The sequence below is a fragment of the Xenia sp. Carnegie-2017 genome, unplaced genomic scaffold, assembly GCF_021976095.1.
Source record: "Xenia sp. Carnegie-2017 unplaced genomic scaffold, XeniaSp_v1 HiC_scaffold_2, whole genome shotgun sequence".
NCBI classification, from domain to species: Eukaryota; Metazoa; Cnidaria; class Anthozoa; order Malacalcyonacea; family Xeniidae; genus Xenia; species Xenia sp. Carnegie-2017.
In genome coordinates, this window is record NW_025813482.1 from 8806271 (window position 1) to 8823497 (window position 17227).

The window sequence follows — 17227 nt, forward strand, 5'->3', positions numbered from 1 at the left end:
ATTTCTGTACAATGTCGATGGCCATAGTTAAAGTCAAAAACGTGATTGGCATATAGCTGAGGTGAAAAACTACATTTACAAAATGTCTACAGTAAAACCTAATGCTATTGAGTGAAGAATGAAAAGTGTTGAAAGTCGTTTTTTGTTGTTGTTTTATATACGTTACTTGAAGTTGCTCGAATGAAATTGTCCTTCGTTCGTATGAAACAAAACGCTAAAAAGACGAAACCAGCCTGATTTTTCAAACATGCATGATGCATGCTAAAAACCTATTTATTTTAATATATTTCCAATTTAGTACAGTTTTGGTCGTCTACCGTTCATGTTTTACTAAATTTATTAACAAAGATCCCATTGCGATTAACAGCAGTAGAGAGGAAGACAGAGAAGAGACATCTTGTGTCGACATCTTTGCCTTTGGATGAGACTGTGAGCAAGCGAAAATCATTTCGTTTCATGCACGCCGCTGTACTATTGACATTTTCTTGATTTCAGTAAATTGAAACCACGTAATTTGTGTTTGTCATTAAAGGAACGTTCTTTCTTTTCCTTGGAAGATTTATTTCTGTCATTTTTATCTGTTAATGATGTATCGTTAATTTTCCTCAAATTTTGTGGACTTCCACTTGGACTATTGTAAGGACTTCTATGGCCTTTAAGCTGAACTTGAGGACTTCCCTTTGGAACATACCCAAGTGAGGAAGCAAGTCTTTTCCAAAAATGTGGACGTTCACAGTCGTCCAAATCTTTATAATTTAAATAATAGATAGGCCTTAAAATTTCTGGTATCTCACATTCTTCATAAAGTATTGGAATAACACGACGTTGTTGAAAATCTAAAAAACATAGAGTCTTTTATGAATTCAGCCGTATTTAAAATGGGGAAGTTTTTAGCAGTTCTATGACTTGTTATATATACGACTCAAATAGATAAATTCTCACCTGGCGAAAGATTTAAAGCAATTCTCACTTGAAATCCAGCGCTTGATGAACTGGTGAAGTTTGGTGACAAAATAGCAATTAAACGTATGCACCTATGTTCAATGATTTTTGCAGTTTGATCAATCCTGCAGTTTCCTGGAACATAGTCACGATAATCAATACAGATTTTACGACAAAAAGGCGGCGATTCTAACGTTGTTAATATTTTATACGCAAAACTTCTATCTTCTTTTGCGTAGCAGATAAATGCATCAAATATTTCATCTGAAACTGAAAATATGAAAAGAATAACTCTTATTAATAAACTACACGTTTCTTTTTTTTTAAGAAACAAATATATAATATATTTTGATAAATGAAAATATAATATTTTGTCCTTATACGTAATGAAAAGAAAAAAACTGTGAAATTTAGTGAAGAGACTACAGTACATGCTAGGTACACATAGACTATAGGTACACAAAGCTTTCGTTCTTTGAAGTGCCATTCTTCCGAAAAAAGGCGAAAAGAAGAAAAGGGAATGTGAATTGAGATGCATTTGATGTAAGGATGTGGTAGGTTAAGTTATGATAGGAATTGTGAAATTCAGTTGTTAGAGCAAAATAATAAGAAAAAGCCGTCGACATGAATCATAGTGATTTCATCAAAATGAGAAGGACAGTTATTTAAACCAGTTTGTTTCATGAAAAATCATAGAAACTCATGTAAACAGAGGATCTATGTAGAGATGAAACCACAGTAATGGCATCAATCAGTTGGCATCGAACACCATTGAATAGAAAGCAACATTTTTTTATGGCGATTTAAAAAGGTTTCAAATCCATGGAGCTGCAATAAATCGTGAAAAAGATGAGCATTGGTAAAAATAATGTTGAACTGGATTCGTTAAGAAGAATTTTAGTAAATAAGGAGGCAATGTTGAAGCTTGCCATGGCTCAAAATTAAGATCGAGCAGTTCAAACAAAAACGAGTCTTTTGCCATATAGTTAGCAAAAAGAATTGATAAGCGGAATAGCAGCCTGGTAGAAGAACTGGTAAAACTAAAAGATGTCCTTGCAAATATAAGGCAATTGATATACGGTAAACCTATGGGTGATTCAAATTTTGGTGATAGTTTTTGATTTCTTGAGTGTTAAAGAAATTTCTAAGTTTGCTTCTTACGTCGCAATATAAGTTTAAGAAAGTCGATCATCGTTTAGTCGTCGACAATTGGCATCGTTTTGCTCGATGTAGCGTGTACGTATTTTCTATCAAGGATTATAACTCTATTTCTTTATTTTACAATTACAATGTTACGTACAATCCATCTAGAGGTTGTCCAGCCATTTTATTTTGTCATTCGAGAACATAAAATCGGGAGATACGTACGAGGGGAAGCAAACAGAGAATATTTTTCAGTTCTTCGGCTTTGACAGACTCGGGAAATTATTCAGACATTTTGTTGACCAATATATGTGAAGTTGAAAGTCTTGCCCTTTATTACGTAATGTCCGCAATCTCAGGCAAGCATGTACGACATTCCGATGAAAGATTTGTACGTAACGTGATTTTTTCGTATTAAAATTGTTAAATAAGCAAAACTACTGTAGAATGCAAAGATTGTTTTGAATGAAAAGAAAATTGGAACTTGAAAGCGAATATATAATCACAAAAACACGCATCAAACTAGAATAATTCAGGTGATATACGTAACATAAAAAAAACTCTCTGTAGGCAAACAACACAGACTTATGCGATGTGACAAAAATTTATGAATTGTCTTTCTTGTAAAATTGATCAACACGACAAACTTACCGGTTAATCGCTCTAGTTCTAGAGATAACCTTCTTTCTTTGATATCTAAATTATCCAAACAGAAAACATTTCATCAAAATTATACGTTGTTGATATTTCTAAGTTGTTCGAAGTTAAAGTCGATCTTTTCATTAGCTACGTATTTAAAACATATTTCAATTTTCCATACAACCATTTTTCTAATATAATCTCCTAATTCAAGGCAAAGTTTAAACAAGAATTTTCAGTTTGTTCATGAATTTTCATAAGCGCCTACAGACTGGACTCAAATTGATTTAACAAGACTACACGAACTGTATTTGCGCAGACGTTTCCAGCTTCGACGAATTTTAATTATTTTCTAGACGCGGCATAAATCTAGCTTCATCAATCTACCAAGTTTTACCACATACATAGAATGGTGTAACATCAGGAGTAACAGGCCTAAATTGTGAACTACACATGTTTCCAAGTAGTGCCAACAACGCAATAATTGGTGGGCAAATATTGATAAAAGTATGTTATAATCTGCTGAAAACATTTGATTTCAAAGGAACTTAATATGGCATATCCCACATACATCCCTTCCAATTACAGTTGTGATATCACCACTGGTGTTGTGATGTCACCACTGGTGTTGTGATGTCACCACTGGTGTTGTGATGTCACCACTGGTGTTGTGATGTCACCACTGGTGTTGTGATGTCATCACTGGCGTTGTGATGTCACCACTAGTGTTGTGATGTCATCACAGGTGTTGTGATGTCACCACTGGTGTTGTGATGTCACCACTGGTGTTGTGATGTCACCACTGGTGTTGTGATGTCACCACTGGGGTTGTGATGTCATCACAGGTGTTGTGATGTCACCACTGGTGTTGTGATGTCACCACTGGTGTTGTGATGTCATCACTGGTGTTGTGATGTCATCACTGGCGTTGTGATGTCACCACTAGTGTTGTGATGTCACCACTGGTGTTGTGATGTCATCACAGGTGTTGTGATGTCACCACTGGTGTTGTGATGTCACCACTGGTGTTGTGATGTCACCACTGGTGTTGTGATGTCACCACTGGTGTTGTGATGTCACCACTGGTGTTGTGATGTCATCACTGGCGTTGTGATGTCACCACTGGTGTTGTGATGTCATCACAGGTGTTGTGATGTCACCACTGGTGTTGTGATGTCACCACTGGTGTTGTGATGTCACCACTGGTGTTGTGATGTCACCACTGTTGTTGTCATGTCACCACTGGTGTTCCCATTTGTGATCTAATTGCAAATACAAATATCAGACATTTTAAATGAAAGACGAGTTTCTTTATCGTAAACATGTTTCAGCATGCTTATGCCATCTTCAGTACATAGAATGAAAGTGATTATGCTATTTACATGATATATATATATATATATATATATGTGTATGTGACTATCGTTAGTGTATCAAATTACACAATTAGTGTTAGATATTGTATTACAGGTTAAATATTGTATCAATGTGGTATATTTGTTTGTTGAGGTCTAATTCTGTAATTTGTAATTTTTAATTCTGTAATTTGTAATTTGTAATTTTTGACTTAACGATAGTCACATACACATATTTATATACATAAAAGATAAAAGTTTCTCCGGATTTTAAGTGATTTTTATTGAGCTTTCGACTCGTTGCCTCAAGCCTTCATCAGAATGAGGACATTTATTTACACGTGCTTTAATCGTGTTATAACTTGGAGACGTTTAGAGCGTCTAATGGGATTACTGGGTGGATTAATGTGATTGGATGGGGTGAAATGCGTTGCCATGGGTTTTGGTGTATTGTGAATATGATTGGTGTTAATAATATTAGAGTGTAGTGACATATTTATATATCATGTAAATAGCATAATCACTTTCATTCTATGTACTGAAGATGGCATAAGCATGCCGAAACATGTTTACGATAAAAAACTCGTCTTTCATTTAAAATGTCTGATATCCATGGTGCTTTTAAGAAATTATTGAAATACAAATATACTTAAGAAAGCTATGAACAAGTATTTTACAAGTAAAAAATTACCTGATTTTCTGTACTCTGATGGTAAAGTAGATTCTGAAAATTAATTAGAATCAAAACACAAAGTTCAAGTTAAAAAAAATTGTACTCTAAATACCCATAAAACATCACAAAAAACTTTATTACAAAAACTTAAATCTTATGATAGAAATTGTCATTTTGGGCAGTCTTAAGATTTGATTCATTATTTGGTAAGTATGTATAGCCAGCCTGTCTAAATTAATCACCGGCGAAAAATAATTTTCAACAAAATTAAGTTTAATTAATTATAGTCAATCACTGTCCATACATACAACAATGTATGATATATCTAAGTTTGTTTGTATTGACATGAATGTATAAAAAAATTTATGACTTATTAAAGTTTATACAAAACAAATCCATTTCCAAAAGCAAATAACATACCTATAAACGGTTCTAAGTCTTCAATAACATCAGGTCGCTCAATTTTCTCTAGAAAAAGTAACAATTTTTCCACTGTGGCACCATCTTGCTTTTCCCATTGGAATAATAGAAACAACAGGATCCATATCACATTCAAGGTCAAGAATATCTTCATATGTAAATCCCATACAATCAGCAAGGCTTCTCCAGTCATGACCAGATAACTTTGGTCGAAGTAACTTTGATAAAAGTTGATGAGCAGCAATACTCATATGTAAAACCATTTTCTTTTCTCCAGATGCCATTGCTAATGCCAGATTTCCTAAATAATATGCATAGTATTGTATATTCAAAATTATTTTATCCCAGCTTAAATATTATAATGGTCAAAACAATGCAATTGAATACATAAAGTAAAAACAATATTTCATCACTACAATTTATTAATCCAATGAACCAACATTTACTTTAATAAAAATATATTACAGCAGTTACGATAATCAATAAAGGTAAAAGACCAGGGCAAGGATAATAATAATCAATTGTATACATAATGTTTGTTGAAATTGTGATAAAGAATATTTCAGATAATTTCTGTGTCCATTAAAATAAATTTGCTTAGTTAGCTAAATTTACAATATATATACAGACCTGATATTTCCCAGTCTGTAAAGTAAAGCTTCAAAATACTTAACAAACAATCGTAAAGGCAAAATTTTGTCTAAAATATAACTAAGAAATTTCAAATCCACGGTGTATTTGTGTTTTTTTTTAATTTAAAACGAGTCTCTGTAAATTGTACTATATTGACTACTCTGTAGAACAACAACTGGGTGAGTATGTCGTATATGTACATCAAAATACTCACACACAGTCAAACTTACAATTGACACACTCAAAATCTGCATGGTTTATGATATTAGAGAAGAAAGCAGTACAATATCAAATATTGTTACGGCAGGAAAGCATATTGTGGACAGTATGATTACAATATTTTACACATCAAATCAACCAAACTATTGTAAAATTTCATTAATAGAAATCGTAAGTATTTGGAACTCAGCCATTAATACATTTATAACCCTAAAGATAAGGCATTGAAACCCTTGACACATAATTCAACTTAATAAAATTTCTAAATATTGATTTCGTAAATCGTTTCAAGAAATATCATAATACATTTATTAGACAATTAAAGAAATGAAAGTATTACGTACAACTCTGATTAGTTACCTGGTATACTGAAAACAAATATTGTAAAATAAGGACGTCTCCTCGATATAAGAGGTAAACATGTCAACATACCTCTCAAATAAACTTAAAAATTTTAATTCAGTCATTTCAAACATAAGCTTTATGTTTCGTAACTGCCGAATGAAAACAAAAAACAACCAAAGAACTTTACTTTAACGACAACAACCGCTTACCTGTAATGATCCGACAATGGAAATTAAATGTAAACTGACGAAGAAATTACGGGGTAACTTCCCAAAAATAATTAAAATATTCTCATCGTCTGTTCTGAGTAAAAGCCATCATCCGGTGGCTCCATATGGCTCTTATGGCTGTCTCACACAGGCGTTGGCCGTATTAGTTACCAAGACGATGCTGTTGGCTGCCAGTGTGTTCAGTGTTGCCACTGTAGATTTCAATAATGTTAAAATACAGGTTAAAAATCTGGAAACTTGGACAAAATATGCCAAGTCGACATGCAATGGATCTCTTTAGTTTGGATCGCTCAATGAACCCTTCTTGCAGCATTGCAATTTTCTTTATAAACGTTAAATAAAATAAGTAAAAAGTAGCGAGTGAAAGCCAGCGTTTTTCTTACAGCAAGTGACATCTTTTATTTTTTTTAATTTGGGTGTTTTTCATGTTTAAGGTTCAAATTATAAAAAAATAGAGCATCAGGATCCTTTTTAATTATCTCATGCAGTTACTCATACAACACTTATCTACTCAACTTACAAACCACAAGACATGGATCGTGTTTTTCCACTCGCTTTTTTTCCATCTTCGTAGAATATAGTCCATTTTTTGTAGTCCAATCATTTCAATGTTCATACGTACATATGTCGTTATGCGACGTCCATTCATAATGTTTATAGCATTCCATACACGAAGTTACCGGCATCATCATCCATAAAGTAGCTACTGATATCATGAATCGCCATTTCGTTGATTACAATTTCCGATGGTAACTTCAAGCGAAGGAAAAGGGATCACTTTAATACCCCAGTTATATCACCACTCAAAGAATGCTTAGAGCAGAGTTGATCTTTTGTGAGTATCAGCTGACCACCTTTAGATGGGTTCATATAACAATGGGGCTCATCATCATTATATGAACAAACAACTGACATCACCAAAGAATCAAAACTACAAATGAACATTCTTGGCCACGAATCACCATGACACATGTGTAATGATAAACTAATAATAGTAATTGAAGTGGAGGACGCAGGTGGTAAAGAGAATTTTACAACTCCATCCATGTGGGATCTACAATACAAGAAAATATGAAACACATGTTTTGAGATTTCATGATGATTAACTCTGCATATGACGTCATAGTTTGCGTTTTTAAATTCTTAATCAGATATACTGAGAATGAGCAAATTACAATGTGTGATTGGCTCCTTAGGATTATGTCCTCTTTCACAAAGACAATAAGTAATCCTTCAATGCGTGTAAATAAAAAACATTCATTAGAATCTTCAGATTTTTTTGTGTTTGGAATGTCGTTATGCAAAGTAAGGATGTATGATGTTGTAGCTTAAGATTCATGAGACGATAATAAATTTAGAAACTAGACGAAGTAATACTTTCTATGTTAAGGTTAAGAGAGTAAATAGCGTTATGGTTGACATCACCAACATCTTAATGCCCAAAATCGTAATATTTGCGTTATTTAATAGACTGAATAAATTTAATTCATTAATTATTCGCGTAAAATCAGAGAAAAATGGTTAATCGTCATTTGCATTTTCGTATATTAAAGAGGATAGAGCATAGAAGTATAGTTCTTTTGTTTACCGACAATACGTTTTTTGAAAATTAGGTTTGATAAATATCCGGTAATTTGTTAAAGTACGAAGAATGAATATTAAACAATCATGTGGAACAAATACCAAAAATGTTATGCCACCATGTATAAAAATACCATATACTTCAAGTGTAGCTATGTATAAACTACGAGGCGTTTTTGAGAGCAGATGTTGTTCAAATGAGATGGAACAAGACTATACGTATAGGCAAAACATAAAGATTAGTGATTTTGCAAAGCAAAAAAATTGTTGCCTTCAACTGTTATCGATGACAAGTTACTGTAAGACGTTTGTTTGAAAGCAAATGTATTTGAAAGTGTTTGTTAATAAAAAATCAAGACATCTGAATGCAAATGAAGAAGAATTGAATCTAGGACTTTGAAGAAACTTTTTGAAAACATGGAAAAATAGAGTTGTAAATACGTTCATAGGACCGAGGTTGCTATAAAAGAAGAAAGGAAAAGATTGGTTAGTGATTTTAGCATTACTTGGTGTTACCCGATATTTTGGGAATAATTCCATCAACAGCAAGAGGCCTTTTCCAACATTTTTGAGAAAGTTCAGTTGATAATATACCGCGCAACACGAAGAAACCAAGCTGTCAACGAAACCTGCATGCGAACTTTGATACCTATCAACACAGAGCTGCAACGTAGTCAATCATAAAAAGCTTTTGTCAATGGACATATTGCCCATATTTGAACATTTGAAAACCACGATGTGTTGATATATACTATCAGTATCTCATCCATGTCGATAGCAGGTGCGAAAAGAAATTTTAGCGAGGAAAACCCTTTTGAAATGGTTCCCTCGATATCATGTATGAAAATAGATCCTACGGCTGGAAACTACAAATGTAAGTGACTAAACTGACGATAAATGATTATTTGCTTTTGACTCATCATAATTGAGATTCTCGTAAAAATCTCAAGGGTTTTATTAATGCTACTGATTTTGGTGTGTTTGTTCAATGTCACATCAGTCATTACTGAATATATGCCAGGAATATAAATTCACTAAATTTGCCCTCTGTCTCCAACGCACTATGTGTTTGAGTGCATAGAGGTGCAGTTATCACAGATTGTATGTGGTGTAGACATGCAATGAACGAGAGCCGTAATTGTCTTTTGCTCGAATTTCTACGACTCCCTACAATAATGTAAGTAGTCGAGACACATCAGGACAAGCAGAACACTCTCCTAACCTTAACCTAAGAAGTATGACTGCAAGATTCAATGAATATTTGGAAAAAATTGAACTCTAGTTTCTAAATTTTTTTGTCAATTCATAAATCTTAAGCTACAACATCATGCATCCTTACTTTGCATAACGACATTCCAAACACAAAAAATCTGAAGATTCTAATGAATTTTTTTATTTAAACGCATTGAAGGATTACTTTTGTCTTTGTGAAAGAGGACATAATCCTAAGGAGCCAATCACACATTGTAATTTGCTCATTCTCAGTATATCTGATTAAGAATTTAAAAACGCAAACTATGACGTCATATGCAGAGTTAATCATCATGAAATCTCAAAACATGTGTTTCATATTTTCTTGTATTGTAGATCCCACATGGATGGAGTTGTAAAATTCCCTTTACCACCTGCGTCCTCCACTTCAATTACTATAATTAGTTTATCATTACTCATGTGTCATGGTGATTCATGGCCAAGAATGTTCGTTTGTAGTTTTGATTCTTTGGTGATGTCAGTTGTTTGTTCATATGATGATGATGGGCCCCATTGTTATATGAGCCCACCTAAAGGTGGTCAGCTGATACTCACAAAAGATCAACTCTGCACTAAGCATTCTTTGAGTGATGATATAACTGGGGTATTGAAGTGATCCCTTTTCCTTCGCTTGAAGTTACCATCAGAAATTGTAGACATCGAAATGGCGATTCATGATATCAGTAGCTACTTTATTGGTTGATGATGCCGGTAACTTCGTGTATGGAATGCTATAAACATTGTGAATGGACGTCGCATAACGACATATGCACGTATGAACATTGAAATGATTGGACTATAAAGATGGACTATATTCTACGAAGATGGAAAACAAGCGAGTGGAAAAACACGATCCATGTCTTGTGGTTTGTAAGTTGAGTAGATAAGTGTTGTATTAGTAACTGCATGAGATGGTTAAAGTGGATCCTGATGGTCTATTTTTTATAATTTGAGCCTTAATCTTGAAAAAACCCAAATTAAGAAATCGTCAAAAAATATGTCACTTGCTGTTGGAAAATAGCTGGCTTTCGCTTTCTACTTTTTACTTATTTTCTTTGACGTTTATAAAGAAAATTGCAATGCTGCAAGTAGGGTTGGTTGAATTTCTAAGATAAAAATGTAACAATAAATTTCTATCATACCCACGTTAAAACGCGCGATTAAAAAAAGGGAAGAGACCTACTAAAACAAGTTTATCAGATTGGTATTGGAGATCAGGTATTACAGTTTTGTGCTTTTCAATATATTTAAATTTTGTTTTTGTACATTGATTATGCTGACATTTATAACGTGTTTTTTATAGAGTAGCTATGTCTGTGTGTTCTACTGGAGAATGAATGAACGACGAACAGAAGCACCAAGAAACAAGCGTCTTTACTGAAAGATTCACACGTGTGACTTTTGATATGCATTTACAAATTCAACCGTTAAAATTTCCGTAAAACTAAATTTTCACGATTGTTAAATTTTCTGACAAAACACACAAGTGAAAGCCAGCTATTATTTAATGAAGGTCTTAATGGTAGAAACATTGAAATTTTGAATCGAATGAAGTCTAGTAGACACCAAAATTATTTTATGCAAGTCATGACGTGACTTTGGTCATTTCATTTTTCATTGATATAAGATTTATGTATGGCTGCTATTAGTTTTCATTTTTCGTCTATTTTTAAAATTTCTTTTAACACTCCGCGCTCTTTCATTTTTAGTTCTCCACCAAAGTTTGCGTTTCTTTTGTTCCAACACAAAATATTTGCTGTGTCAATAGGTTAGTCGGCGCGCGTTTTTGTCGCTCTGTAAATTTAAATTTCTATACGACAGTAACGCACGATCTGGCTACGCTGCATGTTAAAGTAGATCATCGGGATCATTGAAAACAACAAAAATATAAAACATCTTAAAATTACAAAAATTGAAGAAAATTTTTCTAAATTTTTCCTCTTTTCTTTTATTGGAGGGTTTTTTACCGGATATACCGGTTTTCCCTACCATTTCGTTTTGTTTTTGCCAAAAAAACAGTGTCCACATTTGGGGCCAAGCGAAGTCATTTGTCATAACATTTATTTTAGTTATCATGAATATTCACGTTTCTTTTTTATTTCTCGGCCTTTGGGTATATCTCCCAAAACACTGCGTTTATTAAATACAATGACGTACATTTTAGAAAAGTAGGTACGCACTGCGTACATGTTGGTAACCTGAGAGCAAATAGCTACTGCAAGATATAGATTTAATCAACATAGAAATGTATATTTCACATTAATTACGTCAAAACTTTTCAAGATTTGAAAATGCTGTTTAGTGCTATATCACCTTGTAGTTTCCTAACCCTGGAATCCGATACTACAATTGTTGAAGGTCAAAGTACAAAATTCTAGAACATGTTAAACATTCTCTTGTTCTGTGGTGAAAGAAGCCTACACAGAATAAAGTTACTAAATTGACAAAGAGCACGTAACGTTAGACTACTTGACAATATTCGTTAAATCTCTTGTAAGTAATGTCATTGCATTTCTTTAGTTCACTACTGGAGTCAATGTGGTTCTGCCGAAAATGAAGTTGGAAACCACATTAACCGAATTAAATGGTTTAGACCGTCGGCTGGTTGCGCATAATTGTGGTCTTTTACTTGAAGTCTCAAGCACCTATCAGTTCTACAATGAACTATTTAAGAGTTTTCATCCATTCTTCGCGAGATAGTTCATGGACGTTTAATATTGTCTAGTGGGTTAAATTTATACGCTCGTATTTTTGAGAAATAACGTGCAGAAAATTTGCATTTATCAACCAAGCATAAAATCTTTATTGGTTTTCATTTTTTATTTATATGTTTTAAACATGTTTTTCATACGTATACGGCACATGTATTGATACAGTAGCTAGTATGCAAATCCAGGAGCAAGTCAAATGACGTTATAAATGTAACAATTTTTTCTTGGAATTACTTAAAATCACAGAAGCGAATTGATTAGCATAAAAGTTATTTTATATTCTTTGGAAATTCCTAAGATGTTCTTTAGGGGTTGTATACTTTGCTCTGGATCGCTACATGCGGAGGTGTGGTGGTACAATTACAAAGTTTCCATAAATCTCTTGGACGGCATTACCCCACCAAGGAATGCAACAGTTAGTAATTGGTTATATTTATTCCATAAAAGGTGAAAATTCGAGAATAGTGAAACAAAAAAAGTAGTCTACCTGGCAATGGAAAACGCTTCATAGACAGAGAAATCAATTTTTTTGCGCATGCGTTCTTCTATGAATGCAACATAAATAACCACATACAATCAGAGCCCTCTATTAGTAACATATGTCAGTATTACTATCAATAGTTTTCAATTATAGCAACAAATAACTTATGAAGTAAGCACGGTTGCCTGAAAATTGCTTAGTCTCAGTCTTCTTTTTGTTCTACTTTGAAAAATTTGATAGAAATTGAAACATTATAACTCAAATTGTGTTTCCATTTCTTGTGTTTTATTTTTGACATTGCACAAGTGAAGTGAGCAGTTGCACTTCGAGGTGAAACACGTATCTCTGGTGAAATAAGCAATAATGTTTGTCTTGGTGTTTGAGTTTAAATGCTGAAACAATGATGCCATTTTCACAAGAAGAATTATTTGTGGTCGACGATGACAACTTATAAATAAAGTACATTTGAAGGGATCAGAGATGTTACGATAATGTCAAGTTATCATAAGTGTATACTATTTACTTTTTATAGCCTATCATGGCTAAACTCTATGACTTCTGGGTCTAGTGGTGACCGCAGAGAAGATTTTAGAGTATGCTTGAGCTATTGTATGACATCTTGTCGTTATACTGAGACCTATCCAGGAAAGCTACCATATTATTTGAGTTTATTTGGTTGGAAATGTTCTGACGAGTGCAAGTATAGTTGTATGCATGAAATTACTCATAATTCTATTTCAAGAGGATTGAATGTTGAACAATTTTATGGCAAGGTTAGTTTTTTTATATGTAGCAACTACAATCATGACTTATTTCTGCCATTTCCTTTTTTATATTTTAAATTTTACCCCAGAAACCCTTAAAATTTATTGATTTTGTAGTGGCCTTTTATTCGGCTTGGTGGAATTCAAGAACCAGCATCCACAATATTCTCAATTGGTAATGCTCTTGGACATTACTTTGGCTGGAGAATGTATAGAAAACATGTCAATCCTAATTATTCTATGTATTCTACTTGGTGGTTGTATAACAAGGTATTTATTTTATTTAATGTCATTTTTATATTTTGCATAAAGTACTTTAGACTAAAGACATATTTACCATTTATAGGTCAGTATACATGCTTGGTTTTGGTCAGTAATTTTTCACACAAGAGATCTTGTATTCACTGAAGTAAGCGACTTAAACTCACTCTATTTTATTTTTTTGTGCAGCGCATACATATCTTATTTTGCATGTGATCATCATAGTGGTAGCCAATAGATTGCAACTACCTATAGTCATTTATGGAGACCTTAATATGAGAAATATTGTCACTTATGTATGTGTACAATGTCACTTATGTATATGTACAATGTCGATAAATAGTCAAATATCAATAAAACACTAAAAAACACTACAAAACCAACACTAGAATCAACACTAAAATGATCTGTTAAAATATTCATTTTTCAATGATTATTTACATATTATATATTGTAACATCATAATTCTTCAAAGAGCTTCATACATGTAGGTAGTTTCAAGCTGTTTTATTTATATATTTATAGAGAATGGATTATTTTTGTGGAACATCGTTGGTTTTAGTATCTATCTACTCATATTTTGTAAGGTATTAACATGTTTATGACTAAATGCAATACATAGGATGATGTGATTTTGGATGAAATGTAAAATGGTTTATAAAATTTTAATATGCTAATATTTAAACATCCATCAAGTAAAATTAAGTTTAGATTACATTAGCATTTTGTGTAAATTTGGCAACAATACATAACTTAGGTTGAATATTTGTGTAGAGACAATAGCAAATTTTTTTTAAAATAACTTTCTCAGAAAAAAATTTAGCTTTTTATGATGTAATTTTATCTTACATTATGGATGAAACTGTAGCAACGTTTGTATTTGTGGAATAAAAATAAGAAACAAGTCTGAATAGAAAAGAGTCAATTTTTTAATTAAGTATTTTTTTGTACCCAAATGTTAAGTTTACCTACGTACGTTCTCAAAAAGTATATCTAAAAACAATTTATCAAAATTGGAGAGAAAAAATTTCCACTGGAATTAAAATCAATCATTAGTGCTCACTTTTACTTCGATAACTTATTGTTCAGTATGTTACGTTTGCTTATCAAAAATTAATAACAGATATGGAGTTAGGAAGAATAAAATTAATCATGCAAGTGCAAGGTTTCATAAATAATATTGGACATGATAAATAACACTTGTTTATTGCAATTTTATAGGACTTTTGGCAGACAGCATCATCAGAGGTGTGTTTATTCATTTTTATTTCATGCTTTAAAGTTAAATAATTAAAACAATAAGTTGTTTTACACTTTACAAAAGTACTTTAAAACTTTACAACCTTACTAGAAGAGCTTATATTTTAGCATCTTTTTTTAAGTACTCCTCTGCTGCTTTGGCGTTAATTGAAAATTTTTGTCGCATTTAGATATACATGTACAGTATTTATTAGTCTATCGATGACTCACAATTATGTCTTGCTTTTTTGTGTTTATTCAGATGTCGTTTTTTTGGTCTTGTTCTCTTCATTTTATTCATTTGTCACTGTGGTTATCTTTCTTTCGTGCGTTTTGATTATGGTTATAACATGAAAGTAACTTTGGCTGCTGGTACGTAACGTTAATTGTCATTGATGTTTAGTAAATCGTCTGGCCTAAAATCATCTCTTAATGTTGGTGTCTCAGTTAGAAAAAATAAAGAATGGTGTTTTTACATTTTTATTAATCCTTGTTTTAGGTCTTGTCAATGTATTAGGGTGGCTCTCCTGGTCTTTTTACGTAAGTGTTTCCATGCTGCACAACTGTGGATAATGATGTATTTGTGATACAGGTTGCCATCGCTACAATGTACTGCAAATGGTGTACAACTGTAGATAATGATATATTTGTGATACAGGTTGCCATTGCTACAATGTGCTGCAAATGCTGTACAACTGTGGATAATGATGTATTTGTGATACAGGTTGCCATTGCTACAATGTGCTGCAAATGCTGTACAACTGTGGATAATGATGTATTTGTGATACAGGTTGCCATCGCTACAATGTACTACAAATGGTGTACAACTGTAGATAATGATATATTTGTGATACAGGTTGCCATTGCTACAATGTGCTGCAAATGCTGCACAACTGTGGATAATGATGTATTTGTGATACAGGTTACCATTGCTACAATGTGCTGCAAATGCTGCACAACTGTGGATAATGATGTATTTGTGATACAGGTTGCCATTGCTACAATGTGCTGCAAATGCTGTACAACTGTGGATAATGATGTATTTGTGATACAGGTTACCATTGCTACAATGTGCTGCAAATGCTGCACAACTGTGGATAATGATGTATTTGTGATACAGGTTGCCATTGCTACAATGTGCTGCAAATGCTGCAGAATTGTGGAATATGCCTCATAACTGTGGGAAATGTCTGCTCTTTTCCAATGAATCGTCATCGCTTGTGAATCCTGAAATTTTTCTTGTCTCGTTTTTACTAGAACAGAATTTCTCGTCCTTACGTATGGAAATGTGCTTTCATCAATATCTCTTTGGTGTTATTGATTGTCCTTGAGGTTAGTAAGTCACTTTAAGATCGTGTTGTAGCTATTACGTACATTTAGAATTAATGAACAAACTATCGAACCTTTATTATTTTAGATTTGTGACTTTCCACCTATCTGGGGAATTTTAGATGCACATGCTGTCTGGCACCTGACAACAATTCCTTATTGCTATTATTGGTACAGGTAATGAGTTGCCGTTATTGATTTTTCTGTTGTTGATTATCTGTGTATAATATACTTATGTGAAACAACCATTTTTCAATTTAAGTTTTTTCTTGGATGATTACTTTCATGATGAAAAATTTGGAAAAATCCCATGATCAGTGAAAATAAACATTCTCTAACAATGATTTCAATCTTAATTTATGATGTTCATTTCGTCATGAACGTTGACGTGTACGTACGTACGTACGTATGGTGACGTTGAAGCCAGATGTTCATTTCGTCATAAAAGTTGACGTGTACGTACGTATGTATGGTGACGTTGAAGCCAAATAATCGAACTGATGTTTGCACTAACTTGGATGGCGTTTAGAAACAGAGATTGATAGATTGAAATTAAATAATTGCAATAGAATTATTGAAATAGAATATTGAATTTAACTACCACGATGCTTACATGAACGTCAACGAATGTGCAGTTAGAATTAATTTACTTTTTCCTTGTTCTTACGTGCATTTATCTTCATACAATCAAAAATGTATGTTTTCCAAAGAAACTACTTCCTTTTCCATTGTATTGATCACAAAAACGTGATCAATTTTAAATTATTTGAGTTCAAGATGACGGCCTACGAAGTACTGATTATCTAAGCGCTCCTATAGGAAATGCTGTCATGTTTAGCGATCCTTGTGGACTGTTGACCCTTTCGCCACCTATACTTTCATCGTCTTCCCACGGCCCTGATTTAAGAGCAAACATAGGGAAAAATAATGGTTTTCAAAGAATTTGTACTTTAATGATAGTTTTTTAAATTAAAGCTTAGTAAATGGTTAGCTGAACTGAAGAATATAAAG

General features: G+C 32.9%; 2 protein-coding genes across 3 annotated transcripts; one reads left to right on the top strand and one right to left on the bottom strand.

Annotated features, from left to right (window-relative positions):
* Positions 1-237: 237 nt before the first annotated feature.
* Positions 238-6709, bottom strand: LOC124440841 (myeloid differentiation primary response protein MyD88-like). The gene is given in 7 exon segments (XM_046991280.1): positions 238-836; positions 943-1212; positions 2737-2781; positions 4771-4803; positions 5173-5254; positions 5256-5473; positions 6579-6709. Coding segments are annotated over 6 exon segments (996 nt in total). The 5' UTR covers positions 5457-5473; positions 6579-6709; the 3' UTR covers positions 238-471.
* Positions 6710-12780: 6071 nt separating this feature from the next.
* Positions 12781-16925, top strand: LOC124440027 (post-GPI attachment to proteins factor 3-like). Of its 2 annotated transcripts, XM_046990353.1 has the most exons (10): positions 12781-13396; positions 13505-13657; positions 13734-13796; positions 14174-14235; positions 14870-14896; positions 15150-15259; positions 15387-15427; positions 16145-16219; positions 16305-16393; positions 16479-16925. In XM_046990353.1, exons 1-10 carry the CDS (start codon positions 13115-13117, stop codon positions 16528-16530), a joined length of 954 nt encoding a protein of 317 aa, XP_046846309.1. In that variant the 5' UTR covers positions 12781-13114; the 3' UTR covers positions 16531-16925. The 2 variants fall into 2 exon arrangements, with proteins under 2 accessions (XP_046846309.1, XP_046846310.1); XM_046990354.1 differs by lacking the exon at positions 16479-16925 and having other exon boundaries at positions 16150-16219; positions 16305-16389.
* Positions 16926-17227: the final 302 nt, after the last annotated feature.